At 46.9% G+C, this 27,349-nt stretch overlaps 1 protein-coding gene across 12 annotated transcripts in view; it reads left to right on the top strand.

The window, feature by feature from the left end:
• Window positions 1-26,646, top strand: part of STAT3 (signal transducer and activator of transcription 3) — an 83,741-nt gene extending 57,095 nt beyond the window's left edge. For 3 of the 12 annotated variants that reach the window (XM_003913069.4, XM_009190671.2, XM_031657621.1), the window contains exons 5-24: window positions 211-306; window positions 828-909; window positions 1,100-1,194; window positions 1,371-1,522; window positions 5,167-5,325; window positions 5,451-5,543; window positions 7,990-8,049; window positions 9,408-9,437; window positions 9,537-9,630; window positions 9,727-9,774; window positions 12,996-13,079; window positions 14,160-14,258; window positions 14,375-14,510; window positions 15,911-15,963; window positions 16,171-16,265; window positions 16,382-16,521; window positions 17,036-17,245; window positions 22,427-22,469; window positions 22,750-22,862; window positions 24,160-26,554. In XM_003913069.4, coding sequence (XP_003913118.1) covers window positions 211-306; window positions 828-909; window positions 1,100-1,194; window positions 1,371-1,522; window positions 5,167-5,325; window positions 5,451-5,543; window positions 7,990-8,049; window positions 9,408-9,437; window positions 9,537-9,630; window positions 9,727-9,774; window positions 12,996-13,079; window positions 14,160-14,258; window positions 14,375-14,510; window positions 15,911-15,963; window positions 16,171-16,265; window positions 16,382-16,521; window positions 17,036-17,245; window positions 22,427-22,469; window positions 22,750-22,862; window positions 24,160-24,215 — 1,938 coding nt within the window. In that variant the 3' untranslated portion in view covers window positions 24,216-26,554. Of the gene's footprint in view, window positions 1-210; window positions 307-827; window positions 910-1,099; window positions 1,195-1,370; window positions 1,523-5,166; window positions 5,326-5,450; window positions 5,544-7,989; window positions 8,050-9,407; window positions 9,438-9,536; window positions 9,631-9,726; window positions 9,775-12,995; window positions 13,080-14,159; window positions 14,259-14,374; window positions 14,511-15,910; window positions 15,964-16,170; window positions 16,266-16,381; window positions 16,522-17,035; window positions 17,249-22,426; window positions 22,470-22,749; window positions 22,863-24,159 lie in introns of all 12 variants that reach the window. The other 9 variants (XM_031657619.1, XM_009190672.2, XM_003913068.5 and 6 more) reach the window with 6 other exon arrangements.
• Window positions 26,647-27,349: the final 703 nt, after the last annotated feature.

Here is a 27,349-nt window from a genome sequence, read left to right as displayed (position 1 = left end):
AGACCATATCTTAGCTGAACATGTGGTCTCTTAGTGCAGTTCATAGAGGGGGTTTATGGTATGACCTATGTAGTGTCACCTGTATAGTGACAGCACCACTGCCTCTGTTTCCCTTCCTCTCATGATGGCAGCAGCATCTCAAGCCAAATATGGGGTATTCCTCTCCCCATATTTCTGTGTTCACATGTGCATTGACCTCCTTTTTGGCAGCAAGGGGGCCAGGCCAACCACCCCACAGCAGCTGTGGTGACAGAGAAGCAGCAGATGCTGGAGCAGCACCTTCAGGATGTCCGGAAGAGAGTACAGGTGATGCAAGTTACAAGCCTTGGGCAGGGAGCTTTTATTAATTTTTTTTTTTTTTTTTTTTTTTTTTTTTTTTTTTTTTGAGACAAGGTCTTGCTTTGCTGCTCAGGCTGGGCTGCAGTGGCATGATCACAGCTTACTGCAGCCTTGACCTCTCAGGCCCAAGCAGTTCTCTTACCTCATCCTCCCATGTAACCGGGACCGCAGGCGTGCACCACCATGCCCAGCTAATTTAAAACAAAATTTTGTAGAGATGGGGGTCTCCCTGTGTTGCCCAGGCTGATCTCAAACTGCTGGGCTCAAGTGATCCTCCCAACTCAGCCTCTCAAAGTGCTAGGATTACAGGCATGAGCCACTGCGCCTGGCCACCAGGGAGCCTCCTCTTGGGGATACTGCCTGCAAGTCCTCCATGTATCTTTTTTGAGGTTTTGGCTTCATTTGAATTCTCCTCCGATACGTTATTTTTTCTGTTCCCAAGGAAATCTTTTTTTACTTCTGTTTTTTTGTTTACTTATTTTAAACAGGATCTAGAACAGAAAATGAAAGTGGTAGAGAATCTCCAGGATGACTTTGATTTCAACTATAAAACCCTCAAGAGTCAAGGAGGCAAGTGAATATTAGAGACGTTAAAATCTCTAGAAAGTGAGTTTGTGTTGTTGAGTTGAAAGAGTCATTTGTCTTAACTCTTAGATCTTAAGGCGGTCGGGGCGCAAGGGAGTTACGGGTGCTCAAAGGAGCCTGGTCATTAAGGACAGGAGTATTCCCTCAGGTCAAGGAGTTTTTCCTTCCTCCGCAGACATGCAAGATCTGAATGGAAACAACCAGTCAGTGACCAGGCAGAAGATGCAGCAGCTGGAACAGATGCTCACTGCGCTGGACCAGATGCGGAGAGTAAGGGCATCGGTCGGACCACTTCCCCTATGTGTCTCGCTCACTTGCGGGATTTCAGCATCTTGTGGCAGAACTTGCTTGGTTTCTAAGAAGTTCCTGCTCTGGAGTTGACTAAAGAATGTGGTTAGAGACTGTCTGAGGAAATGTTTTCTGACTTTGTTTTGGTTTCCAACCAGAGCATCGTGAGTGAGCTGGCGGGGCTTTTGTCAGCGATGGAGTACGTACAGAAAACTCTCACAGACGAGGAGCTGGCTGACTGGAAGAGGCGGCAACAGATTGCCTGCATTGGAGGTCCGCCCAACATCTGCCTAGATCGGCTAGAAAACTGGTAAAGGATGAAAGAAGCTTTTCCTTTCTTTCTCGAAAGCTAGATTGAATTCTGATCTTAACTGCAGGCCCACAGAATTGGTACTCTATCTCCAACGTGGGGACTTTTCCATATTCAAATTTAACCCAATAATTAAAGTTTTTACTTTATTTCGGCTGGGCGGAGGCCAAGATGGGCGGATCACTTGAGGTCAGGTGTTGGAGACCAGCCTGGCTAACATGGTGAAAACCCATCTCTGCTAAAAACATAAAAATTAGCCGGGCATGGTGGTGCGTGCCTGTAGTCCCAGCTACTCTGGGCGGCTGAGGCAGGAGAATCACTTGAACCTGGGATATGGAGGTTGCAGTGAGCCGAGATCGCACTACCAGATGCCAACCAGCCTGGGCGACACAGTGAGACTCCATCTCAAAAAAATAAAAATAAAATAAAGTTTTTACTTTATTTGGAGAAACTTTGTTTAAAAAAATGTATTTATATTATTATATTTTAAGTATATTTTACTTGATTCAATTAAGGCTTTTGGTTTAACTGTATTTAACAGATAAACAAAACTTTTAATTTTAGTTATTTTAGTAATCTAAAACAATGCATGCCCTTTTTAAGGGGAAAAATCCAAATACAGAAAATTAATCAAGCGAAGAAAAAAAATTTTTTTTTTTTTTTGAGATGGAGTCTCGCTCTGTTGCCCAGGCTGGAGTGCAGTGGCGTGATCTCCCCTCACTGTAAGCTCCGCCTCCCAGGTTCACGCCATTCTCCTGCCTCAGCCTACCAAGTAGCTGGGACTACAGGCGCCCGCCACTATGCCCGGCTAATTTTTGTATTTTTAGTAGAGACAGGGTTTCACCGTGTTGGCCAGGATAGTCTCAATCTCCTGACCTCCTGATCCGTCCGTCTCGGCCTCCCAAAGTGCTGGGATTACAGGCGTGAACCACCGCACCTGGCCGAAGAAAAGATTTTTAAATTAAATCATCAGCAGTACTGGTAGTTAAAATTTTAGTTGACGTGCAGTCTAGACATCTGTCATTATGTATATGCACATAAAGACAGAAATTTATACAGTTTATATTAGCAGGATCATTTTTTTTTCTTTTTTTGGAGTCAGGGTCTCACTGTGTTACCCAGTCTAGAGTACAGTGATGCAATCATGGCTCACTGGAGCCTTGACCTCCTGGGCTCAAGCAATCTTCCCACCTTTGCCTTCTGAGTAGCTGGGACTACAGGTGTGCACCACCACACCTGGCTAATTTTTAAATTTTTTATAGAGACAGGGTCTTACTTTGTTGCCTGGACTGGTCTCAAACTCCTGGGCTCAAGGGATCATCCCACTTCGGCCTCTCAGAAGCGCTGGAATTATAGATGTGAGCTGCTGTGCCCAGCCCAGGATCTTTATATGCTTTTCTGTAATCTGCACTTTTACCTTCATCCAGTAAATCTTACTGCACACCCTTCATGTGCAAGGCCCTATAGTGAGCATGTTGCACCAGCTTGCCCTAGGAGACACTTGAGATACAGAGCCTGAACTGGAAATTTAGGGCAACTCTACATGAGAATGCCTGTCTATTCATATCCTCACTAACCCCGAGTGTTGTTAATTTACTGAAAGCAGTTTTACATGCTTCCTGACCAGGGAACGAAGAAGCTTAAGTTCTGGGAATGGGAGGATAGAAGTGCCAGAACAGAGTTAGGGAGTTCAGAAATCCCTGCAGCAGTCCTCCTCCCTCTCCTTTCACTTTCTTTCTGGTCTTTTGGTTTATTACACTAGTGATAAACCATCAAAGAATGATGGAATGATGCTAAACCTCTCTATTCTTTTTTTTTTTTTTTTTTTTTTGAGACTAGAGTCTCACTTTGTCACCCAGGTTAGAGTGCAGTGACACGATCATGGCTTGCTGCAACCTTCTCCTCTCAGGTTCAAGCAATTCTTAGCCACAACCTTCCAAGTAGCCAGGATTACAGGCCCATGCCACCATGCCTGGCTATTTTTTTGTATTTTAGTACAGATGGGGTTTCACCATGTTGGCCAGGCTGGTCTCAAACTCCTGGTCTCAAGTGATCCACCTGCCTCGGCCTCTCAAATTTCTGGGATTACAGGTGTGACCCACTGTGCCTGGCCTAATATTCTCTATTCCTGGAGATAGATTTAATGAGCTTTTTCTTACTCTCTATTCACTTATTCCTTGTGCATGTTATCAATGTCTTGAAACATAATGTTGTGTCCTTTGATCAGTTGAAGGCTGACATTGAAAAGGTTTATGGGGATTGGGTGTCGTGGCTCACGCCTGTAAATCCCAGTGCTTTGGGAGGCAGAATCAGAAAGATTGCTTGAACCCAGGAGTTTGAGACCAGCCTGGGCAACAAAGTAAGGTCCCATTCCTACAAAAATTTAAAAAACTAGACATGTGCCATTACACTTCAGCCTGGGTGACAAGAGTGAAACTCTATCTCAAAAAACTAAACAGGCATGGTGGCACACACCTGTAGTTCTAGCTACTCAGGAAGCCAAGGTAGGAGGATCACTTGTGTCCAGGAGTTGGAGGAGGCAGTGAGCTATGATCATGCCATTACACTGCACTGGGCCACAGAGTGGGACCCTGCCTCAAAAAAAAAAAAGAAAGAAAATAAAGGGCTCATGTAGTTCAAGCCCTTCTCTTCATGAGAGGGGAAGCTAAGGCCCATGATGGTGAAGGGCCTGGCAAAACTTGCACAGATAGTGTGTGACAGAGCTGGCTCAAATCCATCTTTGTGAGCTGTCTATGTTCATAGACAAGTTAGGATGAATTAAGTAAGTGCTAAATTTCATATTTCATGTTCTGCATATCTGGGCTCAGATGCTTGTCATTTTCCAATGATAACTCCATGAAATTTTAATACTTTTATGCCCAGGCCCCTCTTAGAGATTTGAGATTTTAGGAAGGGACTAGTAATAAAAGGTAAAATAAATTATTTTCTGGCCAGGCGCAGTGGCTCACACCTCTAATCCCAGCACTTCAGGATATTGAGGCAGGTGGATCACCTGAGGTCAGGAGTTCAAGACCAACCTGGCCAACATGGCAAAATCCTATCTCTCCTAAAAATACAAAAATTAGCCAGGAGTGGTGGTGGGTGCCTGTAATCCTAGCTACTTGGGAGACTGAGGCAGGAGAATCACTTGAACCTGGGAGGCGGAGGTTGCAGTGAGCTGAGATTACACCACTGCACTCCAGCCTAGGCAACAGAGTGAGACTGTCTCAAATAAATAAATAAATAAATAGGCCAGGCACAGTGGCTTACACCTGTAATCCCTCAGGAGGCTCAGGCAGGAGAATCGCTTGAACCTGGGAGGTGGAGGTTACAGTGAGCTGAGATTGCACGACTGCACTCCAGCTCAAAAAATAAGTAAACAAATAATAACAAATTATTTATTTATTTATTTATTTTCAGCATCCACCCAACGTGGTGAATAATTCCTCTTTTCTTAATGTCACTGAACTGTAAACTTAAGATAAAAAATTGTAAATTTCATGCTATGTATATTTCACCACAATTAAAAATATTCCTTGTTCTTATTGTAGGGGTCTCCATGTCTCCAGTATTTCCTGCCCCTTCTCCATCTCACCTATATACATTCACTTTGGTAATTAACACCTTTCTTAATTTATTGGCAGGATAACGTCATTAGCAGAATCTCAACTTCAGACCCGTCAACAAATTAAGAAACTGGAGGAGTTGCAGCAAAAAGTGTCCTACAAAGGGGACCCCATTGTACAGCACCGGCCGATGCTGGAGGAGAGAATCGTGGAGCTGTTCAGAAACTTAATGAAAAGGTAACTTAGCATCCTTGTCCCTTTCCCTCATCTAAAAAACACCTAAAGACTCATGTGGTAGAGTGAGAGGCGGGCTGACTTCCGGTCGCGGCCGTGGCGTGTGAGCCTGTCTTCTCTTTCCTCAGTGCCTTTGTGGTGGAGCGGCAGCCCTGCATGCCCATGCATCCTGACCGGCCCCTTGTCATCAAGACCGGCGTCCAGTTCACTACCAAAGTCAGGTAGGCCACGCCACTCCTGTTTCCAGTAGAGATTTTACTGAGGGACACCATTAGGGTAGAGTTGGTGGCCAGGGTCATTCTTTCCAGGTGTGGTGTCACAGGCAGTACACTGTTGTGCGGATGAAATTTGTTTCCATACTAGCTGCTTGCTCTCTGATTCTGATGTCAAAAGCAAAAGAGCAGTCATCTTTTCGAAGGTACCTGGGCATATTCCTATGATTGCAGACCTGGAGTCTCAGACCACAGCTTCTTCTTCTGCCCAAGGGACAAAATAATGTCATCTATTTTCTGTTCTTTGAGGCTATGCTTCCCTGTGGATTTTAAGGGAAAGAGTAAGGCTTAGTGATGGGGAAGCTGAGAGGCCCCAGGGCAGGTGGGTGGTGGGCCTGTAGGGTGAGGTGTTACTTTCACACTCAAGTCAGAACAGGTGTGCTGGCGTTTTGACCTTCTGCAGCGAAATTTCCCTCCTCAGAAACTTAGTATGGTGTTGGGTTTCAGGATTAATAGAACAAAATGCCAGCATGTGTTCCTGTAATATTTTTCATTATATGGCTTTGATTGTCCTTTTGCGAATCTCTCACAGCTTTTTTTTTTTTTTTTTTTTTTTTTGAGACGGAGTCTCGCTCTGTCACCCAGGCTGGAGTGCAGTGGCCGGATCTCAGCTCACTGCAAGCTCCTCCTCTCGGGTTCACGCCATTCTCCTGCCTCAGCCTCCCGAGTAGCTGGGACTACAGGCAACCGCCACTTCGCCCGGCTAGTTTTTTGTATTTTTTAGTAGAGACGGGGTTTCACCGTGTTAGCCAGGATGGTCTCGATCTCCTGACCTCGTGATCCGCCCGTCTCGGCCTCCCAAAGTGCTGGGATTACAGGCTTGAGCCACCGCGCCCGGCCTCTCACAGCTTTAAGTTGTTAGTTCTCAGGCGTTTTCTCAGTACCTTTGGCTTGAAGGGGCGATACTCATCCTTTGTTTTTGAGACAGGGTCTCACTCTCACCCAGGCTGGTGTGCAGTGGTGTGATCTCAGTTCACTGCAACCTCCACCTCCCAGGTTCAAGTGATTCTTGTGCCTCGGCCTCCTGAGTAGCTGGGACTAGAGGTGCTTGTCACTATACCCAGCTAATTTTTTTTTTTTTTTTGAGACAGTCTCACTCTGTCGGCCAGGTTGGAGTGCAGTGGTGTGAACTGGACTCACTGCAACCTCCACCTCCCGAGTTCTAGCGATTCTCCTGCCTCAGTCTCCCTGAGTAGCTGGACTGGCACACTCCACCATGCCCGGCTGATTTTTGTATTTTTAGTAGAGACAGGGTTTCTCCATATTGTCCGGGCTGGTCTCCTGACCTCAGGTGATCCACCCGCCCCAGCCTCCAAAAGTACTGGGATTATAGGTGTGAGCCACCATGCTTGGCCTATTTTTTTTTTTTTCCCGAGATGGAGTCTTGCTCTATCACCGATGCTAGAGTGTAGAGGTATGATCTTGGCTCACTGCAACCTCTGCCTCCCAGGTTCAAGTGATTCTCCTGCCTCAGCCTCCCAAGTAGCTGGGATTACAGGTGCCTGCCACCACGCCTGGCTGATTTTTGTACTTTTAGTAGAGATGGGGTTTCACCATCTTGGCCAGGCGGGTCTTGAACTCCTGACCTTGTGATCCACCCACCTTGGCCTCCCAAAGTGCTAGGATTACAGGTATGAACCACCGTGCCCGGCCCTATTTTAATTTTTTTAAAGAGAGAGATGGGGCCGGGTGCGGTGGCTCTCGCTTGTAATCCCAGCACTTTGGGAGGTTGAGGTGGGTGGATCACCTGAGGTCGGGAGTTCGAGACCAGCCTGGCCAACACGGAGAAACCCTGTCTCTACTAAAAATACAAAATTAGCTGGATGTGGTGGCACGCTCCTGTAATCCCAGCTACTTGGGAGGCTGAGGCAGGAGAATCACTTGAACCCAGGAGGCAGAGGTTGTGGTGAACGGACCGTGCCATTGCACTGCAGCCCGGGTAACAAGAGCGAAACTCTGTCTCAAAAAAAAAAAAAGAAAAAAAAGAGAGATCGGGAGAGAGAGGATCTCGCTCTGTCACCCAGGCTAGAGTGCAGTGGCATGATCATAAGTCACTGTAGCCTTGAACTCCTGGGCACAAGTGATCCTCTTGCCTCAGCCTCCTGAGTAACTGCTACTACAGGTACATGCTACCACACCCCGCTAATTTTTACATTTTTTATAGAGGTGGGCTCTCGCTTTGTTGCCCAGACTGTTATGGAACTCCTGGGCTCAAGTGATCCTCCCAGCTTTGCCTCCCACAGTGCTGAGATTATAGATGTGAGTCTATAATTACAGACAGCTTGGCCTATTTACCTATTAGAAATGAAGAATTAGGAATTTTACATTTCTTTAAGAAAAGTTATGGAAGAGTCTACTGACTTTTTTTTTCATTGGATTTTTTCTTTTTAAATAGGTTGCTGGTCAAATTCCCTGAGTTAAATTATCAACTTAAAATTAAAGTGTGCATTGACAAGTAAGTACTTCTATCTTAGCTCTTTTTTTCAAATGAGGAATGGAAAAATGAGTACTTTGACAGACATCATTTGAACTAGAGACTCTGTCTTTATTCAGAGATCTTCATTTTGTGTACAAAAGTTTTCAAAAGGCTTGGGGTGCATTGTCATTTGTGTGCCTGAACAAAGCCACAAAGCTGGGGGTACAGATTTGATTTATGGTTGCTATTGTGACTACCAGTCCCTCTTTTTCTTTATTTAGTTTTTTACTTGTACGTGTCATTCATGCATGTTATATATAAGACTGAGATTATGTGTTAATTAATGACTAGGATACATTCTGCAAAATGTATCGTTAGGCAATTTTGTTGTGCAACCATTGTAGAGTATATAGTCCTTACACAAACCTGGGTGGCAGAGCCTACTGCCCACCTATGCTATGTAGCAGAGCCTGCTGGTCATAGGCTGCAAACCTGTACAGTATGTTACTGTGCTGAATACCATAGGCAATTGTAACACATCTCAATGAGGAAGGAATTTTTCAGCTCCATTATAATCTTATGGGACCACCTTCATATATGCAGTTTGTTGTTGACTGAAACGTTGTTATATATTCTTTCCATACATAGCATGTGGAAAGAATAGATCTCTTTTTTTTTAATTGTTCCGCACTTTACCATATATTGGAATACTCAAAATTTCATAATACCTTTCAGGATGTAAAATACACATACCCTTTGAAGACATTAGAAAGAGAAAATGTGGCCGGGCATGGTGGCTCACGCCTGTAATCCCAGCACTTTGGGAGGCTGAGGCGGGCGGATCACCTGAGGTCGAGAGTTCGAGACCAGCCTGACCAACATGGAGAAACCTTGTCTCTACTAAAAATACAAAATTAGCCGGGTGTGGTGGCGCATGCCTGTAATCCCAGCTACTTGGGAGGCTGAGGCAGGAGAATCGCTTGAACTCAGGAGGTGGAGGTTGTGGTGAGCCAAGATCACGCCATGCACTCCAGCCTGGGCAACAAGAGCAAAACTCTGTCTCAAAAAAAAAAAAGAAAGAAAAGAGAAAATGCATACTTACTTTTAGTTGATATAATTATCTGGAAATTTCATGAGAATGCACTGGAAAATAATGAAATCAGGGAGTTGATGAAGGTGATAGGTTTAATAAGTACATATGCAATATGAAACATAGGTCCCCCCCCTTCCTATGGGGAGGCAATCAACTGTGCCTACTACACAAAGGTGTTACGTTTTTTAAAGAAATGCCCAGGAGCACAGAGGTTTTTTCATGAGAGTAAATAACAGGTGGTCACAGTAGGCTTTTTGAAGAAATACGGAGCCTGTTTTGTTAACAGTGGTCTGTGTTCTTACAGAGACTCTGGGGATGTTGCAGCTCTCAGAGGGTAAGTTCAGCCTAGAGGCTTCCTTTTGTTCCATTTAACCTAACTTCATCCTCTGGCTACTCGGTCGCCTACATAGTTGATTGTTCTCCTGTGATTCAGATCCCGGAAATTTAACATTCTGGGCACAAACACCAAAGTGATGAACATGGAAGAGTCCAACAACGGCAGCCTCTCTGCAGAATTCAAACACTTGGTATGTGGGAGGAGCTCGCCTTCACAAAGGGCCTCTGGCTGAGGGAGTGGGCTGGGGAGAGCCTCACAGGACACCTGGCTTTTTCTTTTCTTACAGACCCTGAGGGAGCAGAGATGTGGGAATGGGGGCCGAGCCAATTGTGATGTAAGTTTTGTTGGGGATGAAAGACAACTGGGGTGTTTTCCTTGAGGGAGAAAGGGGTAAAGATCCTTCTTAATCCCCAGAATTAGAAACATCAACCTGTTCTTTCAGCTGTAGTTATTCCAGAAAGTCCGTGCAGGCCAGAGTGACATGAACAGAAGTTCCATGTGCCATGAAGCTCTCTGGCTTGGAACATTTCCATGAATGTCTGGGAGTTGGCTCCTCCTTAAGGAGAAGTGGAAAGTCCCTAGCTGAGTTGTTCTCCACACCCATGTGTTATAAAGTAGCTTTCCACCTTGCCTGGGGCTTTCCAAATTCCCCATCCAGCTCCTGCGGCTGACCCTGCTTGGCTCTGTTTTTAGTGCCCTGTTTTTCTCTCCCACTGAGGTGGGATAGAGGGTGTAAAATCAACAGATCTGAGTTAAACTTTAAAATAAATGACCACCTTGTGTTAGCTTGCTTAGGAAAAGAGTAAATAAAATAAAACAAACAAACAAAAACCCATCTTGTTTTTTATCCCCCTTATTTTCTGCTTTTCATTGATTCAGATTATTGGCTTCTTATTGTCAAGAATAAACTTTTAAAAAACAAACAAACAAAAAAAGGTAAATGTGACTGAAAGCTAGTTTTTAATCATTTTTAAAAGTTGTGATGTCCTGTTCTTTTTCTCACATTTGTCCCCTGAACAATTCTTCCTCTTTAAAATGTAGCAGTTCTAACTGGGCATGCTGGCTCACACCTGTAATCCCAGCAGCACTTTGGGAGGCCAAGGCAGGCTGGTCACTTGAGGTCAGGAGTTCGAGACCAGCCTGGCCAACATGGTTAAACCCCGGCTCAACTAAAGATACAAAAATTAGCTGGGTGCGGTGGTGCGCACCTGTAGTCCCAGCTACCAGGGAGACTGAGGCACAAGAATGACTTGAACCCAGGAGGTGGAGGTTGCAGTGAGCCGAGATTTTGCCACTGCGCTCTAGCCTGGGCAACAGAGTGAAACTCTGTCTCTAAAATAAAATAAAATGAAATAAAATAAGATAGCAATCCTTTTAAAAAATGTGGAATTTTACTTGACAGTAGAGTGAAGTAACCTGTATGCAATGATACAGGAAAATGTACATGACATGTTTAGAAAAAGCAAAATGTAAAATAATTTGAATAGTATATTAGTATATGTGTTTTAAAAATACACTAAACTCTCATGTGTATTCATATGTATATTAAGAAATTCTGGAGGAATATACACCCAGCAGTGCTATGTATTAGTGCTGCTGTTTGTGTCCATGGCTATTCTAGACTGTCTCTGTGATATTTGCATTTTAAACTGAATATATTACTTTTATAATTAGAAAAAGAGTATTAAAAATGAATTAGAATTCAATTTCTTTTTTCTTTTTTTTTTTGAGTCGGATTCTTAGTCTATTGCCTAGGCTGGAGTGCAGTGGTATGATCTCAGCTCACTGCAACCTCTGCCTCCTGGGTTCAAGCAGTTCTCCTGCATTAGCTTCCCGAACAGCTGGGACTACAGGCACGCGCCACCATGCCCGGCTAATTTTTGCATTTTTAGTAGAGACAGGGTTTCACTATATTGGCCAGGCTGGTCTTGAACTCCTGACCTCATGATCCACCCATCTCAGCCTCTGAAAGTGCTGGGATTACAGGCATGAGCCACTGTGCCCCGCCTAGAATTCAATTTCTGAGAATTCATTGACAACTCTTATTTAAAATAAGGTTGCTGTACTGATGTGAGACATTGTTATAGTCAGTTTGGAAAACAATTTGGCGGTATAAAAATGAACATACCCTGTAAGCCAACAGTGCCATTCCTAGGATTTAATAGCAGAGAAATATTTGCATATATGTCCCAGGAGACATGTATAAAGTGGAAATCAGCCTGATTCTAAGCTCTAAATGCAACCCAAATAAATACCCATCAACATTAGAATGAATACATAATTTGTGGTGTAGACACAATGGAATACTACGCAGCTGTGAAAAGGAATACATTGCAGATACACATAACCATGTGGCTTCATTTCACATCAAGTGAAAAGTGAATCACAAAAGAATTCATTGGAGTCCATATGTGTAAGGTTCACAAACGTCCCAAACTAAACAATACCTACATTGCTTAGATAAACAAATATGGTAAACCTGTTAAAAAAAAAAAAAAAAAAAAAGGCTAGGAAATGATAAACCCAAAAGACAAATAGCAGTTATTTCTGAGGGAGGAGGGAGGGGGATGGGGTTGGGGAAGGGCACCCAGGGAATTTCAGGAGTGATGGACTTTTCCTGAAATTGAATGGTGGATTCACATTGTTTTGTTATTCTTTGTGCCTTACGTATTTTACAAATAACCGATTGGATCTATATAATATTATAATACAAACTGAGTAAAGGATTAGGTTGAGGATCATAGCATTGGAGTTTCTTGGTGTTGAAGAGATTAAGTGCCAAGCAAGTTGTGTCCCTGGCACTTTGTCTGTGACCACATGGTGACTTAACACTTCTTGGTGTGGTGAGGCTTGGCATGTCCCTTTTCTTGGCTGTGACTGTTAGTACTGAATGCCATTCTCTCTGAGGAAAAGCATCCTTCTCTATCTATCTGTCTGTCTGTCTATCTATCTATCTATTTATTTATTTAGACAGAGTCTCGCTCTGTCACCCAGGCTGGAGTTCAGTGGCGCGATCTCGGCTCACTGCAACCTCTGCCTCCTGTGTTCAAGCGATTCTCCTGCCTCAGCCTCCTAAGTAGCTGGGACTACAGGTGCCCGCCACCACGCCCAGCTAATCACCAAATTATTGGCCAGGATGGTCTCAAACTCCTGACCATTTGATCCGCCTACCTCGGCCTCCCAAAGTGCTGGGATTATAGGCGTGAGCCACCGCACCCAGCCTTTTATTTTTATATATATATTTTTAAGACAGGGTCTCACTCTGTTGCCCCAGTTAGAGTGGAGTGGTACAATCATAGCTCACTGCAGCTTCCATTTCCTAGGCTCAAGCCATCCTCCCACCTCAGCCTCTCGAGTAGCTGAGGCTATAGGTGTGCACCACCACACCCAGCTAATTTTTATATTTTTTTGCAGAGATGGAGTTTTGCTGTGCTGCTTAGGCTGGTCTCGAACTCCTGGGCTCAAGCAATCCTCCTGCCTTGGCCTCCCAAAGTGCTGGGATTACAGGCATGAGCCACCACAGCTGGCCTAAGAGTGTCCTTCTTGTTACTGCAGGCTTCCCTGATTGTGACTGAGGAGCTGCACCTGATCACCTTTGAGACAGAGGTATATCACCAAGGCCTCAAGATTGACCTAGAGGTGAGTTCTGCAGCAGAATTGGTGAGAGGCTACATGCAGAGGTGACTCAGGACAAAATCTTCCACTGGTATTTTTATAAGAGAAGGTGGAATGATTACTGTGTGCTTAACACTGCATTTATTTTTGCTTACTTTTCTCAAAAAAAAAAATCCTTGGCATCCCATCTGAGAATAAAGTCTTGCTTGAGTGCTTAGAAGATGTGTGTATACTCAGCTTTCAGCAAACTTGATATGAAAATCTCTATTTAGAAATTGATTGGCTGGGCGTGGTAGCTCACCCCTGTAATCCCAGCACTTTGGGAGGCCAAGGCGGGCGGATCACAAGGTTAGGAGTTCAAGACCATCCTGGCCAACATGACGAAACCCCATCTCTACTAAAAATACAAAAATTAACTGGGCGTGGTGGCATGTGCCTATAACCCAGCTACTCGGGAGGCTGAGGCAGGAGAATCACTTGAACCCGGGAGGCTGAGGTTGCAGTGAGCCGAGATTGTGCCATTGCACCATTGCACTCCAGCCTGGGCGACAGAGTGAGACTCTGTCTCAAAAAATAGAAGAAAAAAAAAAAAAGAAATTGATTGGAGCTGATTTTATAAAGTTTGGGCATAAGAGTCTTAGCAGCCATTGTGTTTAGTGTACAGAAAATTGTGGCGATGACATTCTCTTTTCCCAACTTTCTTGATTTTTAAGTTAAGATAGACCTAGAAAAGCGGGAATCCTGGTCTTTGATTCCTGAGACCTCCCTGTTTCATGTGAAGATACAGCTTCAAGCCTTGGAAAATGCCTCCAAGGTCTTAAAAATGGGGAATCTGTGGACTGTGAGTCAAGCTTTGAGCAAGTCAGGTTTTACAAGGGACCGGTATGTTCCAACAGCAGCCCGAGTTGTGTGGCCACGCTGGGCATTCTTTCCACTCTGAGTGCTGACTGAGCTGACTCACTCACACTCCTCGCCTAGAGTTGGCAGCAGGTGTGGTTTATGGCATGTCCTTTCATTCTGAGCCCCGTGAAATATGGGCAAAGAGATTTCCGAGTCTGTGAGAGCCCCTCTGCCTCCTCAGCTCAGTCCCCACTTCCTCTGCAGACCCACTCCTTGCCAGTTGTGGTGATCTCCAACATCTGTCAGATGCCAAATGCCTGGGCGTCCATCCTGTGGTACAACATGCTGACCAACAACCCCAAGGTTAGTACCCCCTCCTTTTAGTTGGTACCCCGGGATCTCTTGCGATGTATGGGTACCTAGTACAGACAATGAGCACCATCCCTCATCTAAACAAGCAAATGTGTTCTTTCCAATAGAACGTAAACTTTTTTACCAAGCCCCCAATCGGAACCTGGGATCAAGTGGCTGAGGTCCTGAGCTGGCAGTTCTCCTCCACCACCAAGCGAGGACTGAGCATCGAGCAGCTGACTACACTGGCGGAGAAACTCTTGGGTCTGCGTTTCACCCCTTCTCCCTCCTGCCCGCCCAGAAAAGGGATCCGGCCCACAGGGCTGTTCATTTGGGTCATGTCTACTGAGCGTTAGGCCATGTTTCTTTCCTGAGCAAGGTGCTGTGCTGGTGCCAGGAAACAGGGGCTCCATCGAGTTGGGGAGTTGGGGTGCAGAGACAGTTTGCAGTTTTCAGTCGAGGTGATCATTTTTGAGGTGGGAGGTGGATTTCTTTTCTCCTGGTTGCTGTCTCATTCACCCACTCCAACTGACCTTAGAAGATCTTTTAAATGTGTGTTGGAAGGTGGCGCTAAAGGCTTGACATTCCCTGTCCATTTCTTTAATAAACTACAGGCTAGGTTTTTTTGTTTTGTTTTGTTTTGTTTTTTTTGAGAGACAAGTCTCGCTCTGTTGCCCAGGCTGGAGTGCAGTGGTGCGATCTCGGCCCACTGCAACCTCTGCCTCCCCTGGGTTCAAGCAATTCTCCTGCCTCAGCCTCCCAAGTAGCTGAGACTACAGGCGCCCACCACCACGCCAAGCTAATTTCTGTATTTTTAGTAGAGATGGGGTTTTACCATGTTGGCCAGGATGATCTCCATCTCTTCACCTCGTGATCCGCCCACCTCGGCCTCCCAAATTGCTGGGATTACAGGCGTGAGCTGCCACGCCCGGCCTCCACTAATTATTTTTTAAAAACCTAGCCTAGGCCGGGCGTGGTGGCTCACGCCTGTAATCCCAGCACTTTGGGAGGCCAAGGTGGGTGGATCATGAGGTCAGGAGATCGAGACCATCCTGGCTAACACAGTGAAACCCCGTCTCTACTAAAAATACAAAAAATTAGCCAGGCGCGGTGGCGGGTGCCTGTAGTCCCAGCTACTCAGGAGGCTGAGGCAGGAAAATGGCGAGAACCCGAGAAGTGGAGCTTGCAGTGAGCCGAGATTGCACCACTGCACTCCAGGGTGGGTGGGCGACAGAGCGAGATTCCGTCTCAAAAAAAAAAAAAAAAAAAGAATTAGTGGAATATTTTATGTGCTACCTGGGCTAGAAGTAGCTTTGTCCTAATAAAGCTGTTGCCACCAAATACACCTGTCTGACACCTGATGTCAGCTTGTTAGTGCTGCTGCTGGTCCCCAGCCCGCCACCCGAGGCTGGGAAGAGCAGGGGGACTTGTTACATCACCCCCTATCCGTGCTGGGCTACCCAACAACAAAAGTGGGTCAAATGATGGGGTAGCGTTTGTCCTCATGTGTGCACACACACAACGGTGGCCACGCTCAAAGATGTGAAAGCCAATGATTTTGTGGCCCATTGTGGGACCAATGTGTGTATGTGTTCTACTTTAAGAAATAACCTCTTGACCCCAAGCGGAAAATGTACTAGTTGATTCTTTTTCTTTTCCTTCAGGACCTGGCGTGAATTATTCAGGGTGTCAGATCACATGGGCTAAATTTTGCAAAGTAAGCAATCTTGTAAAATTCTCGTGGGAATGGGAATGCCTACCTGCACGGCTGTCTGGCTTGAAGGCCCTGAACTCTCGGTCCAGCAGCCAGTAGGACCTGCCTGAGGGTAGACGGGCCTGAGGAGTTGGGTGGTGCACTGTGCCCCTAGGAAGGGAAAGGCTGGGATGGCAGCAGACTTGGCTTTCCCATTACTCTTTTCTGCAGGAAAACATGGCTGGCAAGGGCTTCTCCTTCTGGGTCTGGCTGGACAATATCATTGATCTTGTGAAAAAGTACATCCTAGCCCTTTGGAACGAAGGGTAGGTTGGACAGAGTGTGCACAGATGTAACCAAGTCCCCTGCTCTCAGCAAGCCAGTGGCAGGGGATGGATGCCCTGTTAGCAGTAACAACACTGTTCCTCCTCCTTGGCTCCAGGTACATCATGGGCTTTATCAGTAAGGAGCGGGAGCGGGCCATCTTGAGCACCAAGCCTCCAGGCACCTTTCTGCTAAGATTCAGTGAAAGCAGCAAAGAAGGCGGCGTCACTTTCACTTGGGTGGAGAAGGACATCAGTGGTAAGGGAGGCTCCCACCCACCCCACCTGCTGGCGGCTGCTGAGGCCTCATCACTGCTGCTAGTTCTGAGCACCTACTGCCCCCTTGTGGTTGGAGATGGCCCCGACTCCCTGCCTCACTCAGACTCGCAAAACACATTTGGGTGACTTCTAAATCCTTCTAGCTGAAGGATTGATTTGTCTTTGTTTTGCTTGCTCCAGTGACTATTTGTTGAGAAATTTGCAATTTAAGTTGTATTCTTCATCCCTTTTTCTACTTAGTCCTGTTAATATATCTTACACAAGTAGTTACATTCAAGTTTATTTTCTATGACCCAACTGGTAGCCTCTTCTAAATTAGAAGCCAGCCTGAACATTTACACTGTGCCAGGCCACTCACTGAACAGGGTGTTCAGGGTCTCAACACTAGGGTGGCTTAAGTTTTTTCCCCTTCGAGGAAAGAAAAAATGGGCAGTTTTCTCTGAGATGACCTAGCTGTAGGTTCCATGATCTTTCCTTCCCATGTCCCGTGACAGGTAAGACCCAGATCCAGTCCGTGGAACCATACACCAAGCAGCAGTTGAACAACATGTCATTTGCTGAAATCATCATGGGCTATAAGATCATGGATGCTACCAATATTCTGGTGTCTCCGCTGGTCTATCTCTACCCTGACATTCCCAAGGAGGAGGCATTCGGAAAGTATTGTCGGCCAGAGAGCCAGGAGCATCCTGAAGCTGACCCAGGTAGTTGTTGATTTTCCACGTTCCTGGCATTTAATTTTTGGGAAAAGTTAGAAATTTGGGGATCCTTGGAGGATAGATAGGCAAATGCCTGAATAACCTGGGGGATCATTATTTCTCCTTATGGGAAAGAACTGTAGTGAGTGCTTTTGTTGGGGTGACCGATGGGATTTGAGAGGAGAATCAGAATCAGTTAGACTAGTGCAGTTCCTGCTCCACAGAGAGTGCATGAGTCTAAAGAGGGGATACAGCTTGGACAACAAAAAATACAAAAAAATTACCCGGTGTGGTGGCGCGCATCTGTAGTCATAGCTACTTGGGAGGCTGAGGTGGGAGGATCACTTGAGCCGAGGAGTTCAAGGCTGTAGTGAGCGGTGATCGTGCCACTGCACTCCAGCCTGGCTGATGGAGTGAGACACTGTGTCAAAAAATACAAATAAGGAGGGGATTAATACACATACGTCCCCCGAAACATGCCAAAAACACGAGAAGAGAAAGTGAGGGCAGTTAACAGGATGCTCAGCTGGCACAGTGCTTCTTAGTCGATGCTAGAAGGTTTGAGGCCCAGATTTCAGCCCAGCCTATGGCTTTTTGCCTGTCACTGAACCATGTCAGTGTGCCAGGTGGTCTGAAGAAAGGGTTTCTGGAGGAAATTATTATTAGCCGCATGGGAGTATGGTTTACACCAGAGTAGAAGAGCTGGGAGCATCATGTTTGAAGAGGAAGACAGTGACTGGGTGGAGGGGCAAGGGATTGGTATTTAGAATGTGCAACTATTGAAAATAAGGTATTTTTTAATGTGTAAGAGGATATGTATTTATATGTTACGTATAAATTATTTTAGCTGGGCACAGTGGCTCATGCCTGTAGTCCTAGCACTTTGGGAGGCCCAGGTGGGAGGATCACTTGAGCCTGGGAGTTTGAGACCAGCCTAGACAACATAGTGAGACCCTATCTATACAAAAAAAAAATTTTTTTTTAATTAGCCAGGTGTGGTGGTTTGTGCCTGTAGTCCTAGCTACTCGGGAGGCTGAGGTGGGAGGATTGGTGCTTGAGCCTAGGAGGTTGAGGCTGCAGTGAGCCGTGATTACACCACTGCACTCCAGCCTGGGTGACAGAGCAAGACCTTGTCTCACCAAAAAAAAAAAAAAAAAACCCAGAAATTAAAAACACTGAAATTAAAATTAATTGAATTAATTGAAAACCCAGAAATTAAAAACACATTAAACCTGTAATCTCAGCTGGGCATGGGGGTTCACACCTGTAGTCTTAGCACTTTGGGAGTCTGAAGCAGGAGGATCGCTTGATACCAGGAGCTCAAGACCAGCCTGGCAACATAGCAAGACCCCACCACACACACACACACACACACACACACACACACAAAGAAAAAAAAAACCATAATCTCTGGAGCTGTCCTCAGTGTCGGGGGGGCGGCCCTGTCTGTTCCCATTCAGCACTTGCTGTTTTGACTCTCTGGGTTCTCTGTGCAGGTCCTGATGGGGAGTCTCTGATTTGCCATTCTTTGTTTTATTTAACTTTCTATAATCATAAAGCCAATGATGGACTCTTTTTTTTTTTTTTGAGACAGAGTTTCACTCTGTTGCCCAGGCTAGAGTGCAGTGGCACGATCTCTGTTCACTGCAAGCTCCGCCTCCTGGGTTCACGCCATTCTCCTGCCTCAGCCTCCCTAGTAGCTGGGACTACAGGCGTCCCCCACCGCGCCCGGCTAATTTTTATATTTTTAGTAGAGAAGGGGTTTCGCCATGTTGGCCAGGCTGGCCTTGAACTCCTGACCTCAGGTGATCCACCTGCTTCAGCCTCCCAAAGTGCTGGGATTATAGGCATGAGCCACTGTGCCTGGCCTAATGATGGGCTCTTATAATGTGATCCTTTAGGGTTGGTGCCTTGCCCCAGTTGCTGTTGAAAAAACTGTTTTTGTCCAAATGGCATACACACAGAAACCTGCAAACTTCCCCCCCACTTTTTCCTAGGAATTCCTTCCAAGGGATTTCTTGGGATGGGGTAGAATGGGGAAGAGGGAGTTCCAGCTAATTGACCGTTGCCTTTCTCCTTTGCTGGGGTCCTGAGTCTTGTTCCCGCTGTAGGAGTTGCTCACTTCCTGTCTGCCGCCTATCTCTCTTTCCACGTGTGCTTCAGTTGGGAGATCTGTTTATCAGCCCCTGCCACACGGCTCTTTGTTCCTTTTGCAGAGGACATTGGGGTCCCACGGCTGGTCCTTTTGACTCATTTTGCTTTCACAGTCTCACCTCCCAGTCTGAGGCCGCATCCTCCATTACCATCACCCTTCCTGTGGGCTGGGAGGCCAGGTCCTTTCCTGCCCAGCAATGTCAGCCTTTCCTCAGGGGCCAAGGCACTCATCAGGAGAAAGGAACTAATTACTTGAGTAATTTGCCTGCCTTGCTGAGAGGAGTATGCCCTGAGGGACTCCGTGTGAGTGTAGTGACGGGTGTGGCGGTGTCCCTGTGTTATTATAAAATGGGTGCCTTCAGGAAGATGAGCATGTGACCATTTCCTCTCTATTTCCATCATAAGAGTATTATGGTATGAGAGTCCCAAGGTTAGATTATCGTCCCAAGACTCTTCTGTCTTCCTTCTCTACTGGAAGCCCACACAGCATTTCCTTATGGCTTGAGGGAGAGTTTCGGAGCCACTCACAAATTAGATAAAGTATGTTTACAGCCTTGTACACAGCCACACATGAAGCCATTTTTCTCCGCTTTTTTTTGTTTTGTTTTCTGAGACTGAGTCTCACTCTATCGCCCAGGCTGGAGTGCAGTGGTGTGATCTGGGTTCATCGCAACCTCTGCCTCCCGGGTTCAAGAGATTCTCATGCCTCAGCCTCCTGAGTAGCTGGGATTACAGACATGTGCCACCATGCCTGGCTGATTTTTGGATTTTTAGTAGAGACAGAGCTTCACCTGTTGGCCAGGCTGGTCTCGAACTCCTGACCTCAAGTGACCTTCCCACCTGGGCCTCCCAAAGTGCTGGGATTATAGGCGTGAGCCATGGTGCCTGGCCTTGTTTTTGTTTTTGTTTTGTTTTAACAGTCTCACTCTGTCTCCCAGGCTGGAGCGCAGTGGTGCGATCTCACCTTACTGCAGCCTCTGCCTCCCAGGTTCCAGTGATTCTCCTGCCTCAGCCTCCCGAGTAGCTGGGATTACAGACATGCCACCACGCCCAGCTACTTTTTGTATTTTCATTAAAAACAGGGTTTCGCCATGTTGGCAAGGCTGATCTTGAACTCCTGGCCTCAGGTGATCCACCTGCCTCAGCCTCCCAAAGTGCAGGGATTACAGACGTTAGCCACTGTGCCCGGCCTCAGCTATCTTGATTGCTGGAAAATTAAATCTTTTTCTGTCTAGAGTGTCAGCTCCCTAAGGGCTGGGCCAAAACGGTTGCATTTATAAGACACTGGAGCCCAGCCTCAGTAGCTCCTTTGAATTCTGCACTGAATTGTTCAGTTTCTTGGCCCAAAGTAAACTCAGATGGCGGCCCAAGAGCCACTCTGCAGTGCCCTCTTTCACATGGTCATCATGCTTTCTGATCCCTCAGGTTCTCTCTAAGCCTCATGTTTTATGACTGTGCTGTTCTCAGCCCACCCCACCCTGCCCCATGCCTTCTCAATGGTTTGTTCATCTGAATTCCCCAGATTTCATGTCAGTATCTCCAAGGTTCCTTGACCTCTTGGTGTAAGCATTCAGCATCTAAAATTCATTTTATTCCCGTCATTGCATTTCTAACTGTAGAACAAGAATTATAAATGACAAAGCTCATAGAAAATTGGAACCTTTTCTTCCCCCTCCCTCTTATTTTATACATAAAAGAGAACATGGGCTGGGCGTTGTGGCCAAGGCTGGGACATGATAGCTCACACCTGTAATCCTAGCACTTTGGTAGGCTGAGGTGGACGGATCACTTGAGGTCAGGAGTTTGAGACCAGCATGGCCAACATGGAGAAACCTCGTCTCTACTAAAAATACAATAATTAAGCCGGGCGTGGTGGCTCATGCCTGTAATCCCAGCACTTTGGGAGGGTGAGGCAGACGGATCACCTGAGGTCAGGAGTTCAGGACCAGCCTGGTCAACATGGTGAAAACTCGTCTCTACCAAAATTACAAAAAAAAAAAAAAAATTAGCCAGGCATGGTGGCGGATGCCTGTAATCCCAGCTACTCAGGAGGCTGATGAAGGAGAATCACTTGAACCCTGGAGGCAGAGGTTGTAGAGAGCCGAGATGGCGCTACTGCACTCCAGCCTGGGTGACAGAGCAAGACTCTGTCTCAAAAAAAAGACAAAAATTAGCCAGACATGGTGGCGCCACCTGTAGTCCCAGCTGCTTGGGAGCCTAAGGCAGGAGAATGGTTTTGACCCGGGAGCAGGAGGTTGCAGTGAGCTGAGATTGTGCCACTGCACTTGAGCCTGGGCAACAGAGTGAGACTCTGTCTCAAAACAACAACAACAAAAGAGAGACCATGCCTTGCTCCAGGTCTCTTAGCTATTGAAGATGTACCTGGACCCAGGTCTCCGGTCTAGTTGAAGCAATTGTACTGCCCTACAAAGTCATATTCTCTTTGGTGCTTCCTGATTGATGTATTTATCCAACTAGGAAGTTACTTATGCCCTCATCCAAAAATGTGGTAGAGGCCAGATTAGTGCTGGTGGGAATAGGAACCAGCTTTGGAACCACAAGCATTAGCAGTCTCCATGTTCTTTAAAGACTCGGTGATGTTGGTACACCATGCAAAGACTACGCAGGCTTGGTTCCTGCATTCAGAGAAGTTATCTAAGAGATATGACCAGGCTAGAATAGAATCCTTAGACTACATGGAGGCTGTTAAACTTTTACATAATCTAGGGAAAGAATGGACACAAGGTTGGCATTAGTCTAGGCTCAGGTGGGAAAAGGTTATGCTGAAAAGCCTCTGCAGCTCAGGACAGCTTTGTGCAAAGAACTGAGGTTCAAAGCTGCTAGTGCCTAGGACATCAAATAGTATAGATGAGGGCGGGCAACGCTGAGGGGCGGATGGAGCTTTCCAGACAATCTTGGCATGAGGATGGAGTGAGTTTCACATCAGTCCAGCTGAGGCAGATGGCTTCCTCCGGCTCTGCTTACTGAATGCGAAGTCACAGTCAGTAAGAAAACTGGTTTTCTTCTTCCCAGGCGCCGCCCCATACCTGAAGACCAAGTTTATCTGTGTGACACCGTAAGTGGCTTCCTTTCCCAATTTTGCCTTCATTTCTAATATCCTCAGTTATCCCTGGGAGTAGGACACTGGGTGAGAGTTAATCTGCTGAGGTTCGGAAGCCCCTGGGCTATGTTTAGTACTCACAGTGACCTTGTGTGTTTAAAAAGCTTGAGCTTTTATTTTTCTGTTGGAGACCAGAGTTTGATGGCTTGTGTGTGTGTGTTTTGTTCTTTTTTTTTTTTCCATTGTGTCTTGTCAACCCCCCGTTTCCCCTCCTGCTGCCCCCCATTTCCTACAGAACGACCTGCAGCAATACCATTGACCTGCCGATGTCCCCCCGCACTTTAGATTCATTGATGCAGTTTGGAAATAATGGTGAAGGTGCTGAACCCTCAGCAGGAGGGCAGTTTGGTGAGTATTTGGTTGACAGACTTTGTCCCTGTAAGGGAAGTTGGTCCCTTTTGTATGATGCTCTCACATGTACACACCGAGAGCTGGTCACTCGGAATGGTAGGAGGTTCTAGAGCATTGCTTTCCAAAAGGAATGGTATGAATGCCACGTGCGGGTATAAATCTAGCAGCCACACTGGAAATAGACGAAGTTAATTTTTACAGTATATTTTATTTAACCCAGTAAATCCAACATACTGTCAATTTAACATTTCAGGCCAGGCTTGGTGGCTCACGCCTGTAATCCCAGCACTTTGGGAGGCCGAGGCAGGCGGATCATGAGGTCAGGAGATCGAGACCACGGTGAAACCCTGTCTCTACTAAAAATACAAAAAATTAGCCAGGCGCAGTCGCAGGCGCCTGTAATGCCAGCTACTTGGGAGGCTGAGGCAGGAGAATGGCGTGAACCCTGGAGGCAGAGCTTGCAGTGAGCTGAGATCACGCCACTGCACTCCAACCTGGGTGACAGCAAGACTCCCTCTCAAAAAAAAAAAAAATTTAACATTTCAGAAAAAGTTGAGGCTGGGTGGGTGGCTCACGCTTGTAATCCCAGCACTTTGGGCGGCTAAGGCGGGTGGATGACTTGAGGTCAGGAGTTCAAGACTAGCCTGGCCAACATGGTGAAACCCCATATCTACTAAAAATACAAAAATTAGCTGGACGTGGTGGCGCATGCCTGTAATCCCAGCTACTCGGGAGGCTGAGGGAGGAGGATTGCTTGAGCCTGGGAGGTGGAGGTTGCAGTGAGCTGAGATCGTGCCACCGCACTCCAGCCTGAGTGACAGAGTGAGATTCCATTTCAAAACAACAAAATTAAACTAAAAGAAAAGAAAAAGTTGAGACCTTTTTTTTACTCTTTTTTTCATACTAAGTCTTTAAAATCCGGTGGGCTTTTGACAGCCACAGCACAGCCCAGTTTGGACAAACCAAATCTCAAATGCTTGGTGGCCACGTGTGTCTCGGGGCTCCTGAATTAAACAGTAGATCAAGGACAGAAGATCTAAGGACAGCCTTAGATCTTCTGTAAACGTGGAGATCTGGGAATTGGTTAAGGGAGGAAGGAGAAAGGGCCCTTCCAGAGGCAGGGTCCTCTAGGGAGGAGAGTAAATCTGGCTTTTCTGACCATCCCTGGGCCCTAAGGGACAGGAGATTGGATAGCAGTTGTAGCCTGGGTCCTATCCTCTGAAGGGCTGGGGGCGTGGCCTGCCAGTTGCAGAGGGTGGACAACTGAACTAGTTTTCCCTGTCTGCCCCTCCAGAGTCCCTCACCTTTGACATGGAGCTGACCTCGGAGTGTGCTACCTCCCCCATGTGAGGAGCTGAGAACGGAAGCTGCAGAAAGATACGACTGAGGCGCCTACCTGTGTTCCGCCACCCCTCACACAGCCAAACCCGAGATCATCTGAAACTACTAACTTTGTGGTTCCAGATTTTTTTTAATCTCCTACTTCTGCTATCTTTGAGCAATCTGGGCACTTTTAAAAATAGAGAAATGAGTGAATGTGGGTGATCTGCTTTTATCTAAATGCAAATAAGGATGTGTTCTCTGAGACCCCTGATCGGGGGATGTGGCGGGGGGTGGCTAGAGGGAGAAAAAGGAAATGTCTTGTGTTGTTTTGTTCCCCTGCCCTCCTTTCTCAGCAGCTTTTTGTTATTGTTGTTGTTGTTCTTAGACAAGTGCCTCCTGGTGCCCGCGGCATCCTTCTGCCTGTTTCTGTAAGCAAATGCCACAGGCCACCTGTAGCTACATACTCCTGGCATTGCACTTTTTAACCTTGCTGACATCCAAATAGAAGATAGGACTATCTAAGCCCTAGGTTTCTTTTTAAATTAAGAAATAAGAACAATTAAAGGGCAAAAAACACTGTTTCAGCATAGCCTTTCTGTATTTAAGAAACTTCAGCAGCCGGCCGCAGGGACTCACGCCTGTAATCCCAGCACTTTGGGAGGCCGAGGTGGGTGGATCATGAGGTTAGGAGATCAAGACTGTCCTGGCTAACACGGTGAAACCCCGTCTCTACTAACAGTACAAAATATTAGCCGGGCGTGGTGGCGGTTGCCTGTAGTCCCAGCTACTCGGGAGGCTGAGGCAGGAGAATGGCGTGAACCCAAGAGGCGGAGGTTGCAGTGAGCCAAAATCACACCACTGCACTCCAACTCAGGCAACAGTGTGAGACTCCATCTCAAAAAAAAAGAAAAAGAAAAAGAAACTTCAGTTAACAGCCTCCTTGGTGCTTTAAGCATTCAGCTTCCTTCAGGTTGATAATTTATATAACCCCTGAAACAGACTTCAGGTCAAACCCTTAAAAGACATCTGAAGCTGCAGCCTGGCCTTTGGTGTTGAAATAGGAAGGTTTAAGGAGAATCTAAGCATTTTAGACTTTTTTTTATAAATAGACTTTTATTTTCCTTTGTAATGTATTGGTCTTTTAGTGGGTAAGGCTGGGCAGAGGGTGCTTACAACCTTGACTCCCTTTCTCCCTGGACTTGATCTGCTGTTTCAGAGGCTAGGTTGTTTCTATGGGTGCCTTATCAGGGCTGGGATACTTCTGATTTGGGCTTCCTTCTAGCCCTGCCCTCCCGACCCCAGTTCCCCTGACCCTGCTAGTGGCATGTCTCCTCCCATGTCTGAAGGTCCCTCGTCCTGTTTGTTTTAGGAATCCTGGTCTCAGGACCTCATGGAAGAAGAGGGGGAGAAAGTTACCAGTTGGATATGATGCAGATTATGGGGCCCCAGCGACGTGTCTGGTTGAGCTCAGGGAATATGGTTCTTAGCCCAGTTTCTTGGTGATTTCCAGCGGCATTTGTAATGGCGTCTTCATTCAGTTCATGCAGGGCAAAGGCTTACTGATAAACTTGAGTCTGCCCTCATATGAGGGTTATAGCTGGCCTCCCTCTGAGGCTGGTGACTCCTCCCTGCTGGGGCCCCACAGGTGAGGCAGAACAGGTAGAGGGCCTCCCCGTCTGCCCGCCTTGGCCAGCTAGCTTGCCTCTCCTGTGCGTATGGGAACACCTAGCACGTGCTGGGTGGGCTGCCTCTGACCCAGAGGCATGGCCGAATTTGGCGACTCAAAACCACCTTGCCTCAGCGGATCAGAGTTTCTGTGGAATTCTGATTGTTAGATCAAATTAGCTGGTCTCTGAATTAAGTGGGAGAGGACCTTCTCTAAGATGAACCGGGTTCGCCCCAGTCCTCCTGCCTGGAGACAGTTGATGTGTCTTGCAGAGCTCTTGCTTCTCCAGCAACACTCTTCAGTACATAATAAGCTTAACTGATAAACAGAGAGAATATTTAGGAAGGTGAGTCTTGGGCTTACCATTGGGTTTAAATCATAGGGACCTCGGGAAAGGGTTTGGGCTTCTCTGGAGCAGATATTGTCAAGTTCATGGCCTTAGGTAGCTTGTGTATCTGGTCTTAACTCTGATTGTAGCAAAAGTTCTGAGAGGAGCTGAGCCTTGTTCTGGCCCCTTAAAGAACAGGGTCCTCAGGCCCTGCCCGCTTCCTGTCCATTGCCCCCCTGCCCGTCCCCAGCCCAGCTGAGGGAATCCCGTGGGTTGCTTACCTACCTATAAGGTGGTTTATAAGCTGCTGTCCTGGCCACTGCATTCAAATTCCAATGTGTACTTCATAGTGTAAAAATTTATATTATTGTGGGGTTTTTTGTCTTTTTTTTTTTTTTTTTTTTTTTTGGTATATTGCTGTATCTACTTTAACTTCCAGAAATAAACGTTATATAGGAACCGTCTGATAGCATGGCAGCTCTGTCTGGCTGGTGGAGGCTTCCTTTTCCCCTGCCTAAGTTCTGAGGAGGCCTCACACACAGGCGGGGCCTGGGATGGGGGCCGGAAAGGGTCTTGAGAGGAGGTGGTTGCCTTAGTCCCCCACCCCACCCCCTTATGTTAGCCACCAGCCCGGAGGTAAGGGGTGCCTGGAGGAGCAGGAGGTCAATAGTCCAACGGCAGAAAGGTGTAAGAGTGGAGGCCTCCCTCCCCGGCCCCCTCCTACCCCCTAGAGCGGCCTCGTCCTGTCTGGAGTCAGATAAGCCACCTAAGCGGGGTTGGGGGTTAGATACTCCCACCGCACCAAGGCTTCCCCTTCCACAGTTGGCTCCTTTATCACTTTGCCTTCAGTTCACCCAGTGGGGACAACAGGCAGACACCCGGTGGTGGCTGCAGGGCCTCCAGGCAGCCAGCGGTGATAATGCAGGGAAAGGCGCTCTGATCTCAGCTACACGGGGACCCACAGGGCTTCTCCCCACCCCTACACATGCCCCAGCGCCCTGGAGACGCGCCTGGGAGCTAGGAGCTAGCGCCTTCCCTTGCAGAGATGGAGCAGATTAGCCCGGTGGGGCGGTGGCACCTGCCCTTCCCCTCCCCTCCTCTCTTCTCCCACCCCCGCCTGCCCCCTGCTCTGGGCCCCCTGCGCCTCCCTCCTGGGGCCCACGAGCC

Source organism: Papio anubis, chromosome 17 (assembly GCF_008728515.1).
Source record: "Papio anubis isolate 15944 chromosome 17, Panubis1.0, whole genome shotgun sequence".
Classification (NCBI taxonomy): Eukaryota; Metazoa; Chordata; class Mammalia; order Primates; family Cercopithecidae; genus Papio; species Papio anubis.
The sequence above is the reverse complement of the archived record's forward strand: the minus strand, read 5'-3'. Positions and strand labels throughout refer to the sequence as shown.